The sequence below is a fragment of the Xiphophorus couchianus genome, chromosome 22, assembly GCF_001444195.1.
Source record: "Xiphophorus couchianus chromosome 22, X_couchianus-1.0, whole genome shotgun sequence".
NCBI lineage: Eukaryota > Metazoa > Chordata > Actinopteri > Cyprinodontiformes > Poeciliidae > Xiphophorus > Xiphophorus couchianus.
Genome location: NC_040249.1, coordinates 23,099,022 through 23,119,188, shown reverse-complemented (window position 1 = coordinate 23,119,188; position 20,167 = coordinate 23,099,022). Strand labels below are relative to the sequence as shown.

General features: G+C 38.4%; 2 protein-coding genes across 2 annotated transcripts; one reads left to right on the top strand and one right to left on the bottom strand.

The window, feature by feature from the left end:
- The first annotated feature begins 4,527 nt into the window (after positions 1-4,527).
- Positions 4,528-15,981, top strand: pdlim1 (PDZ and LIM domain 1 (elfin)). Its single transcript, XM_028007616.1, has 7 exons — positions 4,528-4,770; positions 10,373-10,524; positions 11,181-11,265; positions 12,758-12,936; positions 13,780-13,928; positions 14,063-14,180; positions 15,512-15,981. The coding sequence occupies exons 1-7, from the start codon at positions 4,675-4,677 to the stop codon at positions 15,696-15,698; spliced, it is 966 nt and encodes a 321-aa protein (XP_027863417.1). The 5' UTR covers positions 4,528-4,674; the 3' UTR covers positions 15,699-15,981.
- Positions 15,982-16,723: 742 nt separating this feature from the next.
- On the bottom strand, positions 16,724-17,685 carry neurog3 (neurogenin 3). Its single transcript, XM_028007591.1, has 2 exons — positions 17,588-17,685; positions 16,724-17,421 (listed from the first exon to the last, which is right to left on the bottom strand). The coding sequence occupies exon 2, from the start codon at positions 17,418-17,420 to the stop codon at positions 16,968-16,970; it is 453 nt and encodes a 150-aa protein (XP_027863392.1). The 5' UTR covers position 17,421; positions 17,588-17,685; the 3' UTR covers positions 16,724-16,967.
- Positions 17,686-20,167: the final 2,482 nt, after the last annotated feature.

Here is a 20,167-nt window from a genome sequence, read left to right as displayed (position 1 = left end):
CATGATTTTTATTTATTCCACTCCACAAAAACAGAAAATATTGAGATTTAATAAGTAATCTTGATCTAGTTTCTAGTGCAGATATCTCAGTACACTTGAAATAAAACTAAACTAACTAGTAACTTTTCAGCAGGAAACAGCAACTTCTTTTAAGTCAATAATTTCTAAATGTGGATTTTAAAAAGTTCTAGTTCCACTAGCAGAATATTTCACTTATAACATTTCCCTTGTGTTACAAGTGAAGTCATCTGCCAGTGATTAATTTTTCATCAATTTTAAGGAATTATTTATTTAAAACAAGCTCCTATATCTCGCTGAAAAGTAACTTCTAAGTTAGTTTTGTCTTATTCCATATTTGTACAGGAAACCAGACCAAATTGAATTGGTAAGATTCTGTTTTTGCAGTGTATCCATTAATTTGTGTTGATCATATAAAATCCCAATTGTTTTTATAAAAGTTTGTGCTCCTGATGTGACAAAATGTGAAAAAGAAATATACTTTAGATAGAGATCAGAAGAAGGAAATATGAGATATAAATTAAGTTTGATTTGTCACCAGAACAATCAGTGTTCCCATTTCTTTGGGCTTTAATTCAGTTTTTTCCCTCCTGCTTTGCCAACAGAGTATTTCCTCAGCTAGTTTGTGATAATACGCTGCACTGTGGGTTTGCACTGATATAACGTTCATGTTTTGTTTCACCACAGAGGCCTCCACGACATGTTTGTTCCTCTATAACCTCAGCTTCACGTCAACGTGCCTGGCTGGTTGAGAGTGTGACGACTTGTAGCTTTGTAAACTTCCATTATATATATTAAAAAATAGAATTTTTTTTAACACCCGATGTAAAAATAGGTCAGTCGGAAATACTCACGGCAGTGTTTTTGTGCTCTATTGTGCTCCATACAGCATCAGGGGGTGAATGAATGTTTGCAGATATGAATGTGATGCAGGCAGCGTTGTCCAAACTTCATCCTAAATGAGAAAGGGAAATGTTGTAAATATGTAAAATAGAGCAAATAGACTGTAAACGGCAGGAGGATCCGATTGTTCTCTGTCACTCGGATTATTTACCATGAAGGATTTGAGGCAAAGCACAGAAGGTTTCACATGTTTTCACGTTCGCTGCCATTTGTGAGCATAACGATGATGATTTACAAAATTCTGCCTCATTAGCTGCGTTTCCGTTAGAAATGTGCGCAAAACTTCTTTAATATTCCGCTAATGTCGGATAAAACACAATTTCGTAATTGCAGTGTTTCCATTGAATAAGAAACAGAATTAAAATTACAGGTAAATAAGTTTGTTCACACGATAAATCATTAAAAACATGCCACGCCACGAGCCTCCAACTACTTCCTGTTTTCTTCTTCTTCGTGGGTTGTGCCAGTGACAACATCTGGTTGTTGATCATGTGACTCGTTTGACGCAAAGATATTGTTTCTATAGCAGTTTTGCAAATAAAACCAATTTTGTAGAAAAAACACCTCGCCATTGCGCCAAAACGTTTTCTTTTAATTGCGCACTAAAATAGTGAATGGAAACGCAGCTACTGTCATTTTTTAAAATTTTGATTTACTGAAATGTATTGGGTCATAACTCAGCGTAACCATGGTCTGTTTGTTACCGAACCAGAACCAGTACCTAAGATTGTGACACAGTGCTTTGAAATAACGATTAACAATTGAAATAATTGGGCTAGTTTGATGAGATGCACAACCTGCAGCAGGTTTGGTTTGTTTGCTTCTACTTGCAGTGATTAGATTAACAATATTAAAATAAAGATACCACACACGGCTGTGACTTCGGTATTATGCAATATTTAATAAACAATTTAAAATATTATGTGTCTTGTCGCATTGTTTATCACTTTAGTTATCTGCAGTGATTGGAATCTGTCTAGGAGAGCAGATATTGAAAACAATGCATCTTCTTTTTGACGCAACCAGAGCCGGCCCAAGTAATAAGTGAAATAAGCAAGAAAACAATATATTGTACATAAGAGATTTTGTTTCTACTCTGCAAAAATACAAAATATTACAAAGTATTTTTGTTCTCTAGTTTTAATGCAAATATCTTAGTATGTTGGACATAAGAATAAACTAACAAGGAACTTTTCAGCAAGATATAGGAGTTATTTTATATTAAGTCAATAATTCATTAATATTGATGGGAAAATATACGATGGGGAAAATGTCTTGTGAAATAATAATCTGCCAGAGGGACTAGTACCTTTTAAAACAATATTAAGAAATTATTTACTTAGAACAAGCTGCTATTTCTTATTAAAAAGTTACTTTTAAATTCGATTCGTCTTATTTCAAGTATACTAAGATATCTGAACAAGAAACTAGTCAAAAAATACTTTGCAAGAGTTTTTAAAAATGTATTCAGTGGGTAGAAAATCCCAAAATTTTACTCAAGAGTAGCAATTCTTCATAATTAAATTAATCAAGTAAAAGTAAAAAGTACAGCGAAGTGTTTTTGTTTGTTTGTTTTTTAAGTTACTCCAGTAAATGTAGACAGTTACTACACAACTGGCTAATGGGAAATATGAAACCTGAAGGGTGCTAATTTCACCCTTCAGGTTTTACAGTGATGCACTGACGGTTTTAGTCCGGCTGTGGTTGTAACAATCAGCCCCACCTTTACCCTCCCGCAGGATCTGGTCTTTAGCAGCAGAGGGGCAGAAGTTTAAAGCCCGCATGCAAAGCAGAGAGAGGGGGCGTTTCATTCCCACTGGGAGTGGGAATGAAACGCAGCTCCTGGCTGGAGTTAAGGTTTTGGGAGCGGCACATTCCACATCCTGGGATTTTAGCTCTACCATAAATGGTAAGCTTGCACATAACAGAGTGACGTAAAGGCAGAGCTGACGTCCCCTTGAAACAAATAGCTGAGTTCAGCTGAGAGGGGCGAAATGTGAAGAGGGGCCTCTCTGCTCTGCCTTGAAGAACTTTTATCAGCTCCAAAGGGGGAAAAATTAGATACTTTCAGCAAATTGTGTTTGTAAGGATGCTAAAGTATGTTTTAATATGTGGGAACTCATAGAAATGTCAAAAACCTGCTTACAGGTTATGTCAAAAATAAACAAGAAAACATTAAAGAAGACTGTGAGATATTATCTATTAACTTTTTCAAATACAAATTGAAAAATATTGTATTGATCCCAAAAGGAAATGGTCTGTGTTACAGAAGCGTCCAGTAAAGACTGTTTTTCAGAGGCAAATATGAGTACAACTTTTTTAATATTCTGCTGTAAAAACCTTTTTAAAAATGTACTTGCATGTTTTCATTAAGTAAGAAACGTATAATCACAGCAGAATAAGTTTGTTTGCAATAAGTAATTAAAAATCATGCTGCACCATCAAATGATTCGTGCATCTCGCAAAAAGAAATTCCATTTAGCGAAATGGATTCATTTGGAAATAGCTGAAAACCATCTCATCCTAACGCAAATACGTCCCATCAAAAAACGTGTTTTTGTTTTTTTCACAGTTTGCGTGTCCATCCATCCATCCATTTTCTGTGCACCCTTGTCCCTAATGGGGTCGGGAGGGTTGCTGGTGCCTATCTCCAGCTACGTTCCGGGCGAGAGGCGGGGTCACCCTGGACAGGTCGCCAGTCTGTCGCAGGGCAACACAAAGACATACAGGACAAACAACCATGCACACACACACTCACACCTAGGGAGAATTTAGAGAAACCAATTAACCTGACAGTCATGTTTTTGGACTGTGGGAGGAAGCCGGAGAACCCGGAGAGAACCCACGCATGCACAGGGAGAACATGCAAACTCCATGCAGAAAGACCCCGGCCGGGAATCGAACCCAGGACCTTCTTGCTGCAAGGCAACAGTGCTACCAACTGTGCCACTGTGCAGCCCAGTTTGCGTTTCAATTAAGCAAATTTATTCTCGCAATTCCTATTTCCACAGTTATTTTGTCATTGGAAATGTAGCTTCTGCAGTCTCCTGAAGAGGATGCTCGGAGTTGTTCATAATTTAATTCATTTTAAATCCTTTTTTTCCACCATCATCTGAAGCGATCCACTCTCCAGAACACAATCAGCCTATTTATCAGCTTTTTTAGCCTTTTTTGAAAACTTTTTGACTTAAATTGTTGAAAAAAAATTGGATTTTTCTACAGATATTTCTGAAACATGAGTAATTGTGGTAAACAACTGTTTTATTATCATGATCACTGCACACGTTAACTCGATGGTTTAACAAATTAACAGATTTTAACAGATGTCCCCTTAAAATGTTTTATAGTTAGGAATCCATAAGGTCTCTTTATTGATTACTTTAACTTTTTTTAACGCTAATACATTTTAAAACCGAAATAGACTCAAACTAGTCACCAGATGTAGAGTCGTTTGTGTCTCTAACGTTTTTTTTTTTTTTTGCCAACCGCTAATAAAGCTCGAGAAGAAGAAGTGTTTGGATGTAGGTGTGAGAACGCAGTGACTCATCTTTGTAATAGACGATCTCTGGACACCGGGTTATCAGCGAGGAAAACCTCCACGTTTGTTCGTCCAATTGTCTCCGGAGGGCCCACCCCTCCGCCGCAGCGCTGCTCAGCCTCAACTCACCGACTGCTTCATGTCAGAAACAGCAGGAACTGAGCCAGAGGTTGGTCGTTTTTAACGCCTAAAGTCGCCAACGTTAGCCTGACGCTATGCCTCCTGTCCGGGTGGTGCTGCAGGGTCCCGGCCCGTGGGGGTTCCGGCTCGTCGGGGGTAAGGACTTCGAGCAGCCGCTGGCTATTTCCCGGGTAAGTTTGGCTTCACACTTTCACATTCAGCACAGCCGTGTCTACAGTAACCTTGCGGCTAATTAAAGCGGGCTAACGGGGACTGAACTGAGGATTTATTGGGTTAAAGTCAGGCTAACTGTGGCTCAACTAGTAACGGTTTTAGCTAGCTGGCTTCAGTTGTTTACCTGCGTTAAGGTGTGAATACGGAGGTAAATTAACCTTTTATTTGAAAGATAGTCTGTTTTTAGTTTGTTCTTTCTCTACCTTTCTGGTATATGTCGCAGTCATCAGTTTCTGTGATTATAAAAACATTAAAAATGATTATTTTAGAGAGAGGGCTCCAGTAAGGTGTGTCATTCATGGCCTCTGTGCCCTTTCCGTCTTTTTATGTTATTATACAACATCTGGGTGTATCTACAAGGCAGACGCTTATGACTAACAATATTGTTTTAGTTTTGTTACAATCTAATCATGTCTGTGCTTCAATCATTAAAATGACCTTTAAAAAGTTAAGAGCTTGTGTGGTTTTAAGTATTTTAATGAAATAACTTTTCTTTAGTGATAATTATTCCTAGTGCGTAAAGTTAACTATGACATATATTTTAGGTTTTTTGTTTGTTTGATTTGGCTTTTAAAACATAAGCAAAAAAAGAAAAAACATTAACACACAGCAAATAAATATGTCCAAACGACTGAAGGTGTCTATGTAGACAAGTAAAAATACAGTGCCCTCCTTTCAGCCAGCTGAGCACCAGCTTTTCAGAAGCAGACAGGGGAGAGGCAGCATGGACCTTATAACAGCGGCCGCTTTTCATTGGCTGATGCCCATTCTACCTGGTCACGTGCGTGGCCGTCTCACAAACACACTTAGCTTCCCGTTAGCTAAGTACAGCATAATGGCAGAACTGATACAACTTCTACACCTTGAAGCCTGTCTGCTACACAGTCTTACGTAGCTAAACAGATCAATATCCAACGTGTCTGTATCTGACATACACTAAAGATTTTATTTTAGCAGAAAAGGCTTTGGACTAAACTGTTACTCCTGTTAGCCACGTTAGCACCAAGTACAGCTAGTCAATCAACCATCGCTGTGTTCAGGGAAGCGCTGATTAATAATCGAGAAATAAATATCAAGCCTGGAAACTTGATATCGTAACGGACTGAATGTTATGTCTTTTTTTACCCCTCCAGGGTCTTTTGTGGGCTCTAGTGTCTGACTACTATCCTGTCAGATAGTAGGCTGACAGGAAATGTGGAAGGAGAGGGGGGAAGACATGCGGCAAATGTCGTCGGGTCCAGGAGTCGAACCCGCGTCGAGGACTGAATACGGGTCGCGCTAACCACTACGCCACCACTGCACGCCCCTGAATGTTATGTTTTTAACGTAATCTTTGCTCATCTTGCGGGGCGCAGGCGGTTGCCACGGTAACAATTGTGCTTAAACTACAAAGAGAGAGAGAGTAAAAAGGTAGGAGTGGTTTTGAGTTCATCACCTGTTCAGGTTATTTTACCTTTGTTTTCCTTTGTTGTGGCTCATTACAGCCGCTGTAGTTTCTAGATGTTGGACTAATTACCTCGTTAGTTTGTGAGTTTACGTCATTCACAACAAACATCAAACAGAACAAATGTATTTCATAAAATTTTAATTATGTGAAATTAAATTAATTATATCCCAACTTCAGAAGATTTGCCTTTACCTTTACAGAGCTCTTTGGTTCCTCAGTCTGTAGCTTCTCATATTGAGGTCAAAGTTCAGATCTACCATAACTGACTGACACCTGCTGGCCTCAGGTTTGCAACCAGCTTGTGACTGAGAAACCAGTAACCTCCTCCCAGATGATGACATGAACTTGTTAGTTCCTCTGTCCATTTAGTAGCTGATATATTGTGAAAATCCGGTAGAAATGATGCACTAATCACGTTTACATAGAAACAACGCGCTGCGAGGCTTTGTTTGTGAGACATGCGGTCACTTGGGTCGGTTTTGGGCAGAGCTTGGTAAGGTCCATTAAAGACCATAATAGTAGAACTGATATAACTTTATTAAAACATGTAGATATCAGGAACCAAACTATGCCAATTGGAATTCCAGCTTGTTTTGGGGAGGTTTTCACAGCACGATAACTGCTTTGTGTCTTGCAGTAATCAAGATGGTTTTTAAATTTTAAACAATTGGATTCTGATTTTACGTAATCGCTATCATTTGGTGTTGACATCTGTAATACATCAGCTCTATAAAGCTACCATAACCGGACTATAATTCTAAAATGTCGCAGAAAATCAGTGTCATCATTCATAACTTCTTGTTCTGTTTGCTGATTGGCCAGGTTGAAATTTAACCAGAGAAATTGATCTCAATGGTAGAAATTCCAGTCAGGGAACTGATGGAAGATGAGAATCACACAGAGGAAGGCCATGGACAGACTACTTATAAACTATCTGTAAACTTAAGAAGTACAAATTATGACCAGATCTGCTACTCTTTCCATGAAAACATGAATAAGTTATTTATTTTCCCAAATATGGTTTTAAAGTCATCACAACTTGCTGTAATAGCAATAAAGAAAAGTAGCTCATTGGTTGTTGGGTACGTTTTACTTTTAGTCAGGATTCCATGATATGGATTTTTTAGGAATCATTTCTGAAACCGAATCTGATACTTAATTACAACATCTATATGTAGTAACTACATTGCACTGAGTACATTAGATTTCATTAGCATTTCTTGTCTCTTAACATGGTTTAGTAAACTGTTCTAATCTCTTGACTATACATAACCTAATATGGGCATGGCATTGTTTCTAACTAACTACAGTTACAGTTTCTTCAATAAATCCAAATTTCACTGCTTCTGGTGATGTTTTCACATGGACCAGCTTGCTGAAATGCTAAGCTAATATTAGCATATTTTCTATTTTGATAGGACTTGTTGATATTTCAGCTCATAGCATTCCAGCCAACCGTGTGGGCACAGAAAAAATTTACTACTCATTTATAATTGTTTCAATTAGTGATGAGACTCGATTAATATTTTTTTATTGAGTTAATTACAGGGTCTGTAATTAATTATATTTCATTAGAAAATCATATGTCAACAAAATAAGCAACATTTTCAATTTAGAAAGCCTGTTTTGATTCTAAATTATTGAATAAATATGCAAATGAGTTCAACACCTAAGATATTTATTCATTTTAATCTGTTATTTAGGTTACTTAACCATCATATAGATTCAGATTGCCACCCTCGCCATTCAACAAAGGGAAGCGGTGCGTCAGATTAATGGGCGTACCAGAAACGATTCCGTTAGGAACCTTTGTAATAATTCTGAATAATTGCATGAAATTTTTGCAGTGAAGTCATAACTCTTGTTTTAATTTTGCAAATTTAATTAATTAATTCTATTTTTTTAGCTGCCATCTGTGAGGCTCTAAGGGAACAGTTGGGTAATTATGAGCTTCAGCTGCAGCAGCCATTACAGTCCGTCCTTCACTGTGAACCGTATTTGTAAAGGGGATTTTGAGGAAAACCCAGACTTGTTAGAGCTGTAATACAATCACTCAGTTAGTACCAGAGTTATAATAGTTTTGGATTTTTCATTGTAGTTTAGTTTTATTTAATTTTTTTAATTCATTTAGTTAATTAGATTTTAGAGTGTGTTTGCTAGTTTTTGTTAGTTATTATTAGTTAAATATTGTTTAGTTTTAGCTGAGTTTTTATTAGTTAGTATTTTTTTTTCATACTTTGGTTAATTTTTAGGTGCAGAATTAAAAGAAATATTGTATTTTGATTATCTATACATTGATTGGGTAATGCATACTCAACATTTTTGAAATAATTTATGAAATTATTGTTGAAAAAAACTACTTTTTCTGTTGCCATTTTGTAGTCTAGCATAAGTGAAATGCCATAATTTGTCAAAAGCTGACGTAAACTAGTTGAAATCTATTTTATACCGGATAGAAAGGCTAATAAATAGATTCATAAACACAAAATGAAGGATATTATATCTATTATTCCAGTGTGTTTTAGTTAGTTTTATAAACACACGATGTAGTTCCAGTTAGTATTTCCTCTTTAATTGTCATTTTAATTTATTTCAGGTGACAAAAATGTTTTGTCATTTTCAGTTTTTGTTACTATAACACTCAATAAGTATCGGGTACAGATAACTGACTGTATTTATTTATCTTTTATTGCCACTTCTCTCATTGTTCCCATAAATACCGAAACATATTGTTGTAAAAATGTAGTCCAAGTTAAGCATGTGTGCATGTGAGTCCGGTGTGTGCTCAGCTGGACTTCCTGTTGTAAACGCAGTCGCTCCACTCCACCCAGGAAACCTGATTAGGAATGCCCGAACTGTGCCAATCTCTCCGTTTTAAGCTCCTTATCTCCGTGAAACATCTGCCTTCTGGGCAGCAGACTGAAAACTCCAGTTTGTAAGTGGCTTTGCGTCTATTTACTGTAAACAAAACTGTGTGTGTAAAGCATGTGAGAGGATGCAACGCCCCGATACGAGCCCAGGCTGCAATTAAACTCGGTTTACTCCGTTTTTATTCATTCAGAAATCAGGAATGTTTTCACTCTGATTTAAAGCTGTAACGATTCATGGAATAATTCGACTACATCGCTTATTAAAATTTCTCCAGGCAAATAATGTGCCTCAAATCTTCACTACACAATCTGTACAAAATAATATTTCTGGATTATTCTTAAAAGTTACATCAACAAAGTGTAGCATTTATTTATATTTATTAAAATACTCGTTACAAAATGTTATTTTTCTAGAATTATTCATTAATTACATTAATGAATATTTTGTGTAATTTAGTTAAAAGATTATAAGTAGAAAATAATAATCTGCTGGTAGCTGCTAGCTAGTAGCTCCCTCATCACGGACAATTAAAGGACCTCTATTTTTATAATTATTGCATTTTTTATGAGATAACTAAATGTGTTACTGTACAAGACTATATACCAGGTGTTCATTTGGAACATTCATGTATTACACTATTCTTTATCACACCACATACATTTAATTATTATTTTTTTCTGTTGTTGTTTCTAAATCATATACAATCTTACGATTACAATGACATGCAAAAAAGAAAAGAAATTAGCAGATTAGCTGATTATACGGATTGTTCTTCTGGAACGAATCGTATGTTTTACTATTGGATGAACACAGAAACTAAAGACTGCTGCATTTTTAAGTGTCTTTGTCAGCCTGCTGCTTTATTTTTATTATTAAATTGCATATACTGTAACTTCAGATATTTGTGTAATTTTTGTCCAATATGACTTGGGGCTGGACAATATGGCTGCGTTCACACTGCAGCCTGAAGTGACCCAATTCCGTTTTTTTTGGGGGGCGGGGGGGTTTGCCATAATGCGACCTGTATCCGCTCTTTTTATGACAGTCTGAACAGCAGAGGTCAGATTCTTTTGGATTTTGACTTGTATCCGATACATAGCTGATTCAAATGCGATTTAACGTCCAGGTCGCTTTCATCCAAATACTGACAAATGTCACAATGCTCTGAATGTGCTAAAAACCCCAAATAATCCTTGGCGTTGTGTTCACGTGATTTTTGTTTGTTTGTTTTGTCATCGTAGGTCAACCCTGGGAGCAAAGCGGCGCAGGCCAACTTGTGCATCGGAGACATAATCCTGTCGATCAATGGCGATCCGACGGAGAGCATGACTCACCTGAAGGCGCAGAACAAGATAAAGGGCTGCGTCGAGGAAATGGCGCTCTCCATCGACAGGTGGGCCGCAGCGACACGTAGAAACTGACTCAGCTTCCGTCCAGGTGTTCGGTGACAGCTGTTTGCTCAGGGAGGCGCTCTGAGCCGTGTTGCAACTCACATCTTACTTCACCGCATTACATCATGGCTTCCAGGTGGCAGAGAGCTGTGGTGTATTTAAACATTACCAAGTATTTTTGTTCTAGTTTCTGCTACAAATATCTTAGTTCACTTGAAATTAGACAAAACTAACTTACAAGTAACTTTTCAGCAACGTTTTAAGGCAGTAATTCCTTAATATTGATGCAAAAGTTCTAGTTCCACATTTAACTGGCTCTGTGTGGTTACCTAGTAACCCCACCCAAACCCAGCCCGTCACCTAGCAACAGAGTTCAAATTCCACTGGCAGATGATTTCACTTATAACTTTTTCCCCATGTTTTAGTGAAATAACTGGTACTTTTTCCATCAATATTAATGACTTTATTTACCTTAAACAAGCTCCTGTTTCTTGCTGAAAACTTACCTGTCAGTTATTTTTCTCTTGTTACTAAGATGTTTGTGGTAGAATCTGGACCAAACTGCTTGGTAATGTTTCTGTTTCTACAGTGAGCCATCTGTGTGTGGAATAGCTCAGAGCTTTAACCCTCATTTTCCTTTGTTTTCTTTGCTCGGCAGGTCAGAAACTAAGCTGTGGTCTCCGCTCTCATCTGAGGAAGGAAAGACACACCCTTACAAGATGAACCTTGCGTCAGAACCGCGGGTGTGTGTCATCGTTCACTTTATTTAAATTACTACCTTGAGAAGCAAAAACATCTTTTTTTCCTTTTTTTTTAAATGCAGGTAGCAACACAGTTTTTTTGAAGTTGAAATATTTGTGCGCTTGCGAAGGTTGTGGGATATTTTTGTGTGTGCCAGAAATTAAGTCATTGTTTGCTTCCCAACAGGCGGTTTCCTAGGAGACCGTAGTTTATCAGCCAAGCCGTGACGCAAGACTCAGTCGCTGCTGTGTCGGGGGGAAAGTTGAGGCCAAAGTTTGAATTCATGTAGGAAACTGAGTCACAGGCCCTCTCTGTCTCCTCTGTGTGCGTTTTTCTCAAACACGTTTCAAGCATTTGGATTAAATCTGACGCTTTTATCCTTGTTAACTGAAACTTTTTGCAAATGAGGTTTGAAAAGACTCAGCAGAGTTAATAAATCCTGATGGCAGATGCTTGAAGTGTGTTCCCGCTGTGAGGCATGAGCTGGATGTGGTGGTGTTGATCTGCCGGCTGGCATGCCGACGTCGTTACGCGTTTGTTGGATCGCATCATGAAGTGAAATTCAGGGTTCGGATGAATGCTTGAAATCCTTGAAAATCCTTTAAATGTTTTCAAGGTTTGCAAACTTTACAGCTTTGTAATGAAGTGCAATCTAATGTTTGAATTAAACAGTTTGCAGCTGGAACCAGATGTTTTCATACACCTAGGACTAACTGTCACAGTAACAAATGTAGCTGGATGATAAATTGTTCCAGCAATAAACATTGTTTTGTTGTTTTGAGTCAGTTTTTAGGTAACATGTTGATGATGTCACAATAATGCAAGTACATCCTCTGATAGACCAATAAACTTGAATTTTGTAGAGAACAATTAACACTGGAACCATAAGATATTTTACATATTCAAAATAGCACAACAAAATTTATTTGTTTCAATGTAATGAATATTTATTATTCCTAATCGCTGAATGACTTATTGATCCGTGTAACGGAAATAAAGATTATTTAAATTTCATACATTAAATGTTATTGAGATTTTGGATTTTTTTTATTAGTGTTTTGCTTTCAGACCAGTCAGGTGTATTAGAGACATTTCAAAATATAAACTTTTGTTATAGTTTAGTTCATCTTGTCCCTGATGTAGAATGTAAAATATAAGACGTTATCAATAAAAGTAATAAATTACATCATAAAATGGAGAATTGAAAGTTAATTTGCCTTGTTTTTAACTCCAAAATCTTGCTGGAAAAGTTTGAAAATTACCTGGAAAATGCTTGAATTTTACTTTGGAAAAGTGAACGAACCCTGAAAATTAAACGAGCATCATCAAGTTTAATCAAATCAGTTGAATATTATGACTGCAGTTTTTCATGCATGTTTGTGTTTAAATTGATCATAATGTTCACTGTGTGAAGTTTCCACCGCACTGTCGCACGTTGGAGAGCAGGAGCCTGAACAGAAACCTCACTTTAAGCTTTATTTTATTATTATTCAGGAGGTGAAACACATCGGCTCGTCCCACAACCGGAGCGCTCTGCCGTTTGCTGGTTTTGGCCCAAAGGTGGTGACTAACCAGTACAACAGTCCGTCTGGTCTCTACTCGTCTGACAACATCAAGGACTTTAACTCCGCCGTGGACGAGGTGAAGACGGTGGCGAGCGAGCCCAACAGCAAGTGAGTTCTGATTAAACGTCCGTCAGAACCCAATCAAGTTTGTGTGGTTTATTAGTGCAGATTAATGCATCAAAATACTATTGGAAAGTTAAAGAAAACTGATTATCCAGACGAAGAGCATTGGGGCCACTGACAAGAAAGAAAGTCAGAATCTGCCTTTTCTTTTTTCTTCTGGATTCTCTAATACAGACAAGCGAGGCCACATAGAAGTATCATGTCCATGTTCTGAACCCTCTTTTCTTGGTTTGGGCTCCTTTTGCTTAAATTACTGCATCAATGCGGCATAGCACGGAGGAGATCAGCCTGTGGTTCTGCTGTGTGTATATGTGGAATATGGTGTTTTTTGTGAAATGCGACAGGAAAGTTTTTTATTTTTTTTACTTGTAGGATAAAATTTACTTTCATTTTCCCCGCTCCGTGGCGTCCCCCGCTCTCCGTGGCGTCCCCCGCTCTCCGTGGCGTCCCCCGCCTCCGTGGCGTCCCCCGCCTCCGTGGCATCCCCAGCTCCCAATCTGATGATTCCTCATTACTTTGTTCATCGCCCTGATTTTTCAGTTTTCCAGGGTGGCCATGTTAAAAAACCTTTGAGTCGTCGTTTTTGTCTTGAAGCGACTACACATTTATTCCACAGTAATCATTTGGCACTTTTATTTTGTTGTGTTTAAAAGGACTTCCTGCCACACTCTGCTTCCATAAAATGCATTTCCTGTTTTTTCATAAAGAAAAGTATCGTCCGTTGTGTTGGTACCACGTCTCCTAAGTATCTTAACAAATGCTCTGTGATCAACAAAGACTTGTTTGAACAGTTTGGATGCTAACGTTGAGTTTTTTCCGTCTTTTTAGAGCGCTGTCAGAGCCGGCGGCGCCGGGAAAGCGACCAGCATTACCATCGGACTCGGAGGTCTACAAGATGCTCCAAGAAAACCAGGAATCCGACGAGCCGCCGCGGCAGTCCGCTTCCTTCAAGGTGCTTCAGGAGATTCTCGAGACAGGTGCAGATACCAGAATGTTCAAAACACCTGCAGTTGAATTCAGATTAATGGAGATTGCAGATGCAGATTTATGGCAGATTAATGGCTTCGTAGTCTGAAAACATAAATTTCGGTTTGTTCCCGACATTTTGTAGGCGACTCAGACAAACCGTCAGGCTTCAGGAGCGTGAAGGCGCCAACGACAAAGATTGGATCATCTGTTGGGAACACGGAGAAGTTGCCCGTCTGCGATAAATGTGGTTCTGGGATTGTGTAAGTATTCACATGGATCTAGAGTCTATATAAGGTCACACTGAGGTCACGATGGGGGCCAAAAAACGTCAAGTTGAAAGAAGGGCTGGACAAAAAATCAATAACAAATATACATCACGATAAACACATGATCAATATCAATAGATGATTCATCTGGTAGAATATTCAGTAACTCGAATAAACTGATCAAGAACCGCACAGAAAAGTTTGTTGAATCAACTTACTCACTCACACTTTGGTTACTCATTCCTTGGTTGCCTAGCAACAACCTGCTGAGTAACTGGCTCAGCAGCAGTTTAAAGTTTCACCACTGTATTTTTAACTGTTTCAAAATATACAATGTGGATTGAAAACTGAGGATAAAACAGGAAAGTTCAGATATTTAAAACAAAAACTAATCAATAATTATCAATAGACTGAAACGATTACATAGTGATACGTTTTCAGCCACATTGTTCTGCCCAGAAGGAACTCAATGGGCTACAAAATTTAGTTTTTTGTAGTAATATTGCAAAAACCTCAAATTTTATTTAGTTTTTAATTTTTTGTTGCTCAATACTGAACAAAACGTTCAGTATTTCTAGGAATAAGCAGAATAGCCGCTGATAATTATGTCGTTATTATATTTATGATATAACCTTGACGCGCAGTGAGACCGATGTGAGCGTATATATCTATGTGAACGAACAATAATTTATCTCACACTTCATTCAGCTTCAAATAACAAACATTATGTTAACTATCAATAATTTACAAATCAATGTTTCGTTTATGGACAATGATTTTAAAAAAGATGAAAGTCCTGATTCACTTATTTGTCAGACATCTTGTTAGCACATGGCTAACTGGTTTAGTCATTATCCAGTCGGGTTTGGCTGCAGCAGGTTTTAGGACTGATCCAAGGCTCACTTCATTATGGGATGTCAGCTTGTAATGAAGGGACTTTTATCTGAAGTTTGTCTCCACCTTGTGGCTGAATGCAGTTAGACTCTGGAGCTGTCTATTAATTATATCTTTTATTGGTTAAAAAAAATACAGCTTCGTTACTAAATCAAATTCTAATTATAGTTTTGTGTAGAAGTTATTTATGATGGAGTTTTTCTTGCTGCGATTAAAGTGGAGATTGGAGCATCTTTAACCTGTGGTTTTATGGCAGATTGTTTTTTAAAAAGTGATAAAGTTGAAAATTACAAGTTTGTTTTTTTCAACTCAGTTTGTGGGATAAATTTCTGTAAAATTACGATTTAACCTTAAACTTCTCGTTTTAACTCTTTGTTGTGCCGGTCCTCTGTATTTTTTTGAGCGACTGATCCTGTTGAATGTGTTGCCAGGGGGATGGTGGTGAAGCTGAGGGAAAAGTTTCGCCACCCTGAGTGCTACACCTGCACAGCCTGCGACGTCAACCTGAAGCAGAAGGGACATTTCTTCGTGGAGGAGCAGATTTACTGCGAGCAGCACGCTCGGGAGCGCGTCACTCCGCCGGAGGGCTACGATGTCGTAACCGTCTTCCCCAAGTAGGGCGCTCCGCCCCCCGGCCTCGGACTGCACGCCGCCTCCCGCTCTCAGACACAAAGAAAGAAAACCGACGATTTGCACATTAATTTTGGCCCCAGAGCCTGATATTGATCATGAAACTGTGTTCAAGTCCTGCTTTTCTGTATGTTTTTCTAAATCATGAAACAAGTGTTAGTTACCCCGAATAAAACTTGGATTTTTATACAGTGAATAGATATTTTTATACAGCAGAAACAGCCCAAAGCATGATGGAACATGACTGCCAAATAAATCTTTTAGCTTTAAATGGTTTGTTTGCTTTGTGATTATTGTTGACAGAAGATGTTAGAACTGCATCGATCTGTCCCATCGGATGTTTCAGTTTTTATTTACATAATCAGGAATGGATTTAAAGTATTAGTTTGAGCAGGTTCTGGTTTAGTTTGAGAACATTTTTGGTTTAGTTTCAACAGGTTGAAATTCCTCCAAACTAAACCTTCTGCTAATCTTTTTACCAAACCAGATAAATGGAAAGAAAAACTGCCAACAAAGAGCAGAGAAACCTGATCAGAGGAATTCATGTTAGAGTGATGGTTCTGCTAGAAACATAGAACCCAAAATATATTGCTGCTAGCTCAAACCGCTAGCTCATTATTAGTCCTGATTAGCCCCAGATCGCTCACTGTTTTGTTTAATTTTAATCAGATTGAGATGATCTGAAATCACTGACAGCCAATTTACTTCTGTAATTTTATTATGAAGTATCGCACTCTACCCACCTGATGAATGACAACAATAAATAAGTGTAAGTCATAATATTAAATATTTAATAATAAAAAAAAGAAAATACAAATATATGCAGAACATAATTCTAATGAGTCCCTTTAAACTTTCTGTGATGTCACCAGAGGTTTTGCATAAATAATTTACAGCAAAAAAAAAAACAATTTGGAAAAAATTACAATTTGCTCCAATTTAAAAAAACAAAACAAACTTGGATCTACAAAGAAGACTTGAACATTTTTTTGAGTTTCACATAATTTTTTCCCCTGTTTTAATTTAGTAAGATTTCTTTTTTTTTCAGTTTTAGAACTTTTTTTAGGTTCAGATCTATTTCAGATTCAAATATTTTTTCAGCTTTAAATGTATATATATACATATATATATTTCAGTTATATATATTTTTTTCAGTTTCAAAATAATTTTTCTGTTTCATTGTTATCATTTGCACAAACGTTATGGCCATATTTTAGCTCCATACAGTTTGACATTTTCAAGCTAAAGAATCAGTTTCTACCAAGAGTTTCTGATGACTTTCTCCCCATGGATCGACCTGAAATAAATAGTGACCGGAATAAAACTTTTGCAGCTCAGTTCATCAGCAGCGGTGGCGCACCGGGACTCTGCGGGAGATCCCGCGTCCCACGCCGCGGGGTTTGCGTGATGGTCCGCCATTCGCAGCGTCTCCGTCAGCGCCCAGATGTAGTTGCGGGCGAAGCGCAGCGTTTCTATCTTGGTGAGCTTCGCGTCCTCCGGCAGCGCCGGCAAGATGTTCCGCAGTGCGTCCAGCGCAGAGTTCAGGTTGTGCATCCGGTGGCGCTCCCGGTCGTTGGCCTTCATTCTGCGCCTGCCGCGCGGTCCGCACTGCTCTGCGCTCTTTTTTGGCGCTTTTCTGTCGCACGTCCTGCGCCACTGCGGCTGCTGCTGCAGTCCAGGCGAGTTTCCATCATAGTCTCTGGAAGACATCCTGCGCAAATTAACACATTTTAATACCATTAACAGGCATTTTGCACACTGATTCAATCATGCAAACAATAACTTCCAGTTTTCCACGTAAAAAAAATTCAATTTTAATCTAAATAAACTAAAACAAAAAAAGAAAGAGGCACCTGGGTGGATCTGTTTGCACTTACTTTTGCGGTCAGGTGAAGACGGAACGCGGAGACAGACAGACAGACGGCCGTCCTCTGCTGTCGCTGAGGGGTCAGACCCGTTTATGTGCAGCTGACAGTGCGGGATGGATGCGCATCTTTGCCATTTTATATGGCCTTTATCTTATCTTTTTGCGCAGCCTGAATCAACAGCGGCCGACAAATGGCCAATCAGCGTCCGAGCAGCGCGTCCCCCTGCGGTCCCCTCATTCTTTACTGCTTTTTAAATAATGTGCTTCAAAAAATGATGCAAATCTATAACATAAAATATCCCTGGTCGGAATTTATATATTTTTAAACATTTTATCTGCTTTGTGGTTGTGAATAAATTATCTAAACTAAAGAGCAACTGGATTTCCACTTTTTACGCACTCAAAATGACGTCCTGAATATCGCACCTGCAGATTAAATGTTCTTTAAAATTTGATAAATCAGCTAAAAAATAACTCCAGGTGCTCCGCTGCTGGAAAAAATTGAGAAAAAATATATTTGAAATTGTTTCAAAACATTTATTTCCAGCCTAATTGTGTCTGGATGATCTTTTGCGCGTATTTCCAGGTTTCCAGTGAAAAATACATCATTTTTTCAACTTTTTAAACCAAAGTTTCACTATTTTATTAACATTTTGTCTTCATTAAACGTGTAGAATGAGTAAAATTTTAACTTTAACCGGAGAAAATTATGTTTCTAACCACGTACATATTTGGTTCAACATTCGCTTTGTGCGTTTAAGCGCAAACCTTCCCCGTCAGGAGTAAAACAGTTACGCACGGAGCTGCAGAGTAAACCGGATCCGATTTGACCAAACCTGCTGTTTGGATTCAAAGTTCACAGACTCATTTATTGTGACGTAATAGAACAAACCCAATTTCTACTGTAAAAGTGGCCATACGGGCCACTTATGGGGCAAGTCGCTTGTGCGCCATGACATCTCCAAAAACATGCCCATTTTGGCCACAACCCGATGGCGCGTCGCTCTTTACGGCGCGACTTGATGGTTTTTTCCGGAGGTTAAACATTAGTGGAGTGGACAACAAGCAGCGGAAACGTTGGAGCTTTGACTAGGACATGATTTACTGACAAAAGCTCACAAAGAGCTCCACTTAACTTTCTGTCTAAATATGTGTTTTGGGGGCATTCTGATAACCATATGCTTTCAATAAACTGGACAAATACACTTGTGCGATAGGAGATGGTGGCCCACTGTTATAAAAAGGCTGGAAAAAAGTCTAAAGTAAACGGAAAACTGCCACTTTACAAATACCCATCGGTGCCAAATCCATGTTCGGATATCTTGGACAGGTGTGCGTTCGGACCTGTCTGTCTCTTCTTGATTTTTTATATGATCGGCGTCCCGCTTATTATGCAAAGTGTGGGCAAACACGAGAGGCCAGTTGCTGCGGAAATGGCAGAAAGTGATTTAACAATATTTAACAATAAACTGAACAAGCTGCGGAACAGGTGATATACCTGCCGACGCTCCTGATTAACGCTCCGCTTTATGCGGCTCCTTTAGCGTATTTATTAAAGCAAATCTATTTATTATTACTTTGGCAAACAGAGGAACCAGGTGGGGCTTTATTTTCGTCTTGAGCTTTTTGTTTGAAGGACGTTTTGAGGGGGACAATCAAAGTCCAACAACTCGCTGACCAGATTGTTGTCGATCCCAAACCAGCAGCGGAGCCTTTCAATGCGGCCCCCTCCCTCCTCTTCTGTCTGCCAAAGAGCTGCTGGGAGGAAGAAAAAGGAAACTTCTTCAAGTGAGGAAAAACATCTTAAAAACATTTAATTGCAACCCGGATGCCATATGTACACCTCTTGTGAGACCCCCAACAATGTGACTGGCTTTTAGAAACCATAGAGTGCGCCTTTGGAGACATGTGCGTCTTTGGAGAGGTGCGCGCGTCGTGACCAGCGTGACCCCAACGCACTTTACACAAGAACTAATTCACTTTTAATGTGCTTTGGAGTTTCCTTTCACAGGCGACGCATTGTGCGTCTCACCGCGGCTTTTGAAGGCAGTGTACACCAATTACAGTGGAATCGCTGCTTCTCGGAGACGGTTCGTCTTTTTGTTGGACGGTTTGGACGCTTAAGGCACAAAATGGGGGCAAGTCGCTTCTTTTCACCTCCAAACAGCTGAAAAATGTTTCTTTCTATTTGTTTTTGATTGCCCGTTTATGCATTTATTAGTGCGTCCAGTTAAATAGGTAGAAAACGTCAATTTTATGCTAAATAAACGGACAAAAGGGTTTAAATATGTGATATTTCTGAAATTATTATTTAAATAATAATTTCCAAAATATTTTTGGCTCTGATTCCAAAAATATCTTTATCACTTTACATATTTCTATATTTTGACTCATTGCCAACACTAAAACTGCATTAAGTAACTTTTATTTAAAAACATAGTAGTAGGCCTACTCTTGCTCTCTGCTACACGGCAGCTAGCATAGCCTATTATGAAAGCTAAGGCTAGTTAGCATAGCCACCGATAACGGCGGATAAATGGTTTTTCTGTAATGGTAAGTTGTTTCTTTGCAATTAACACATTTAACAGAC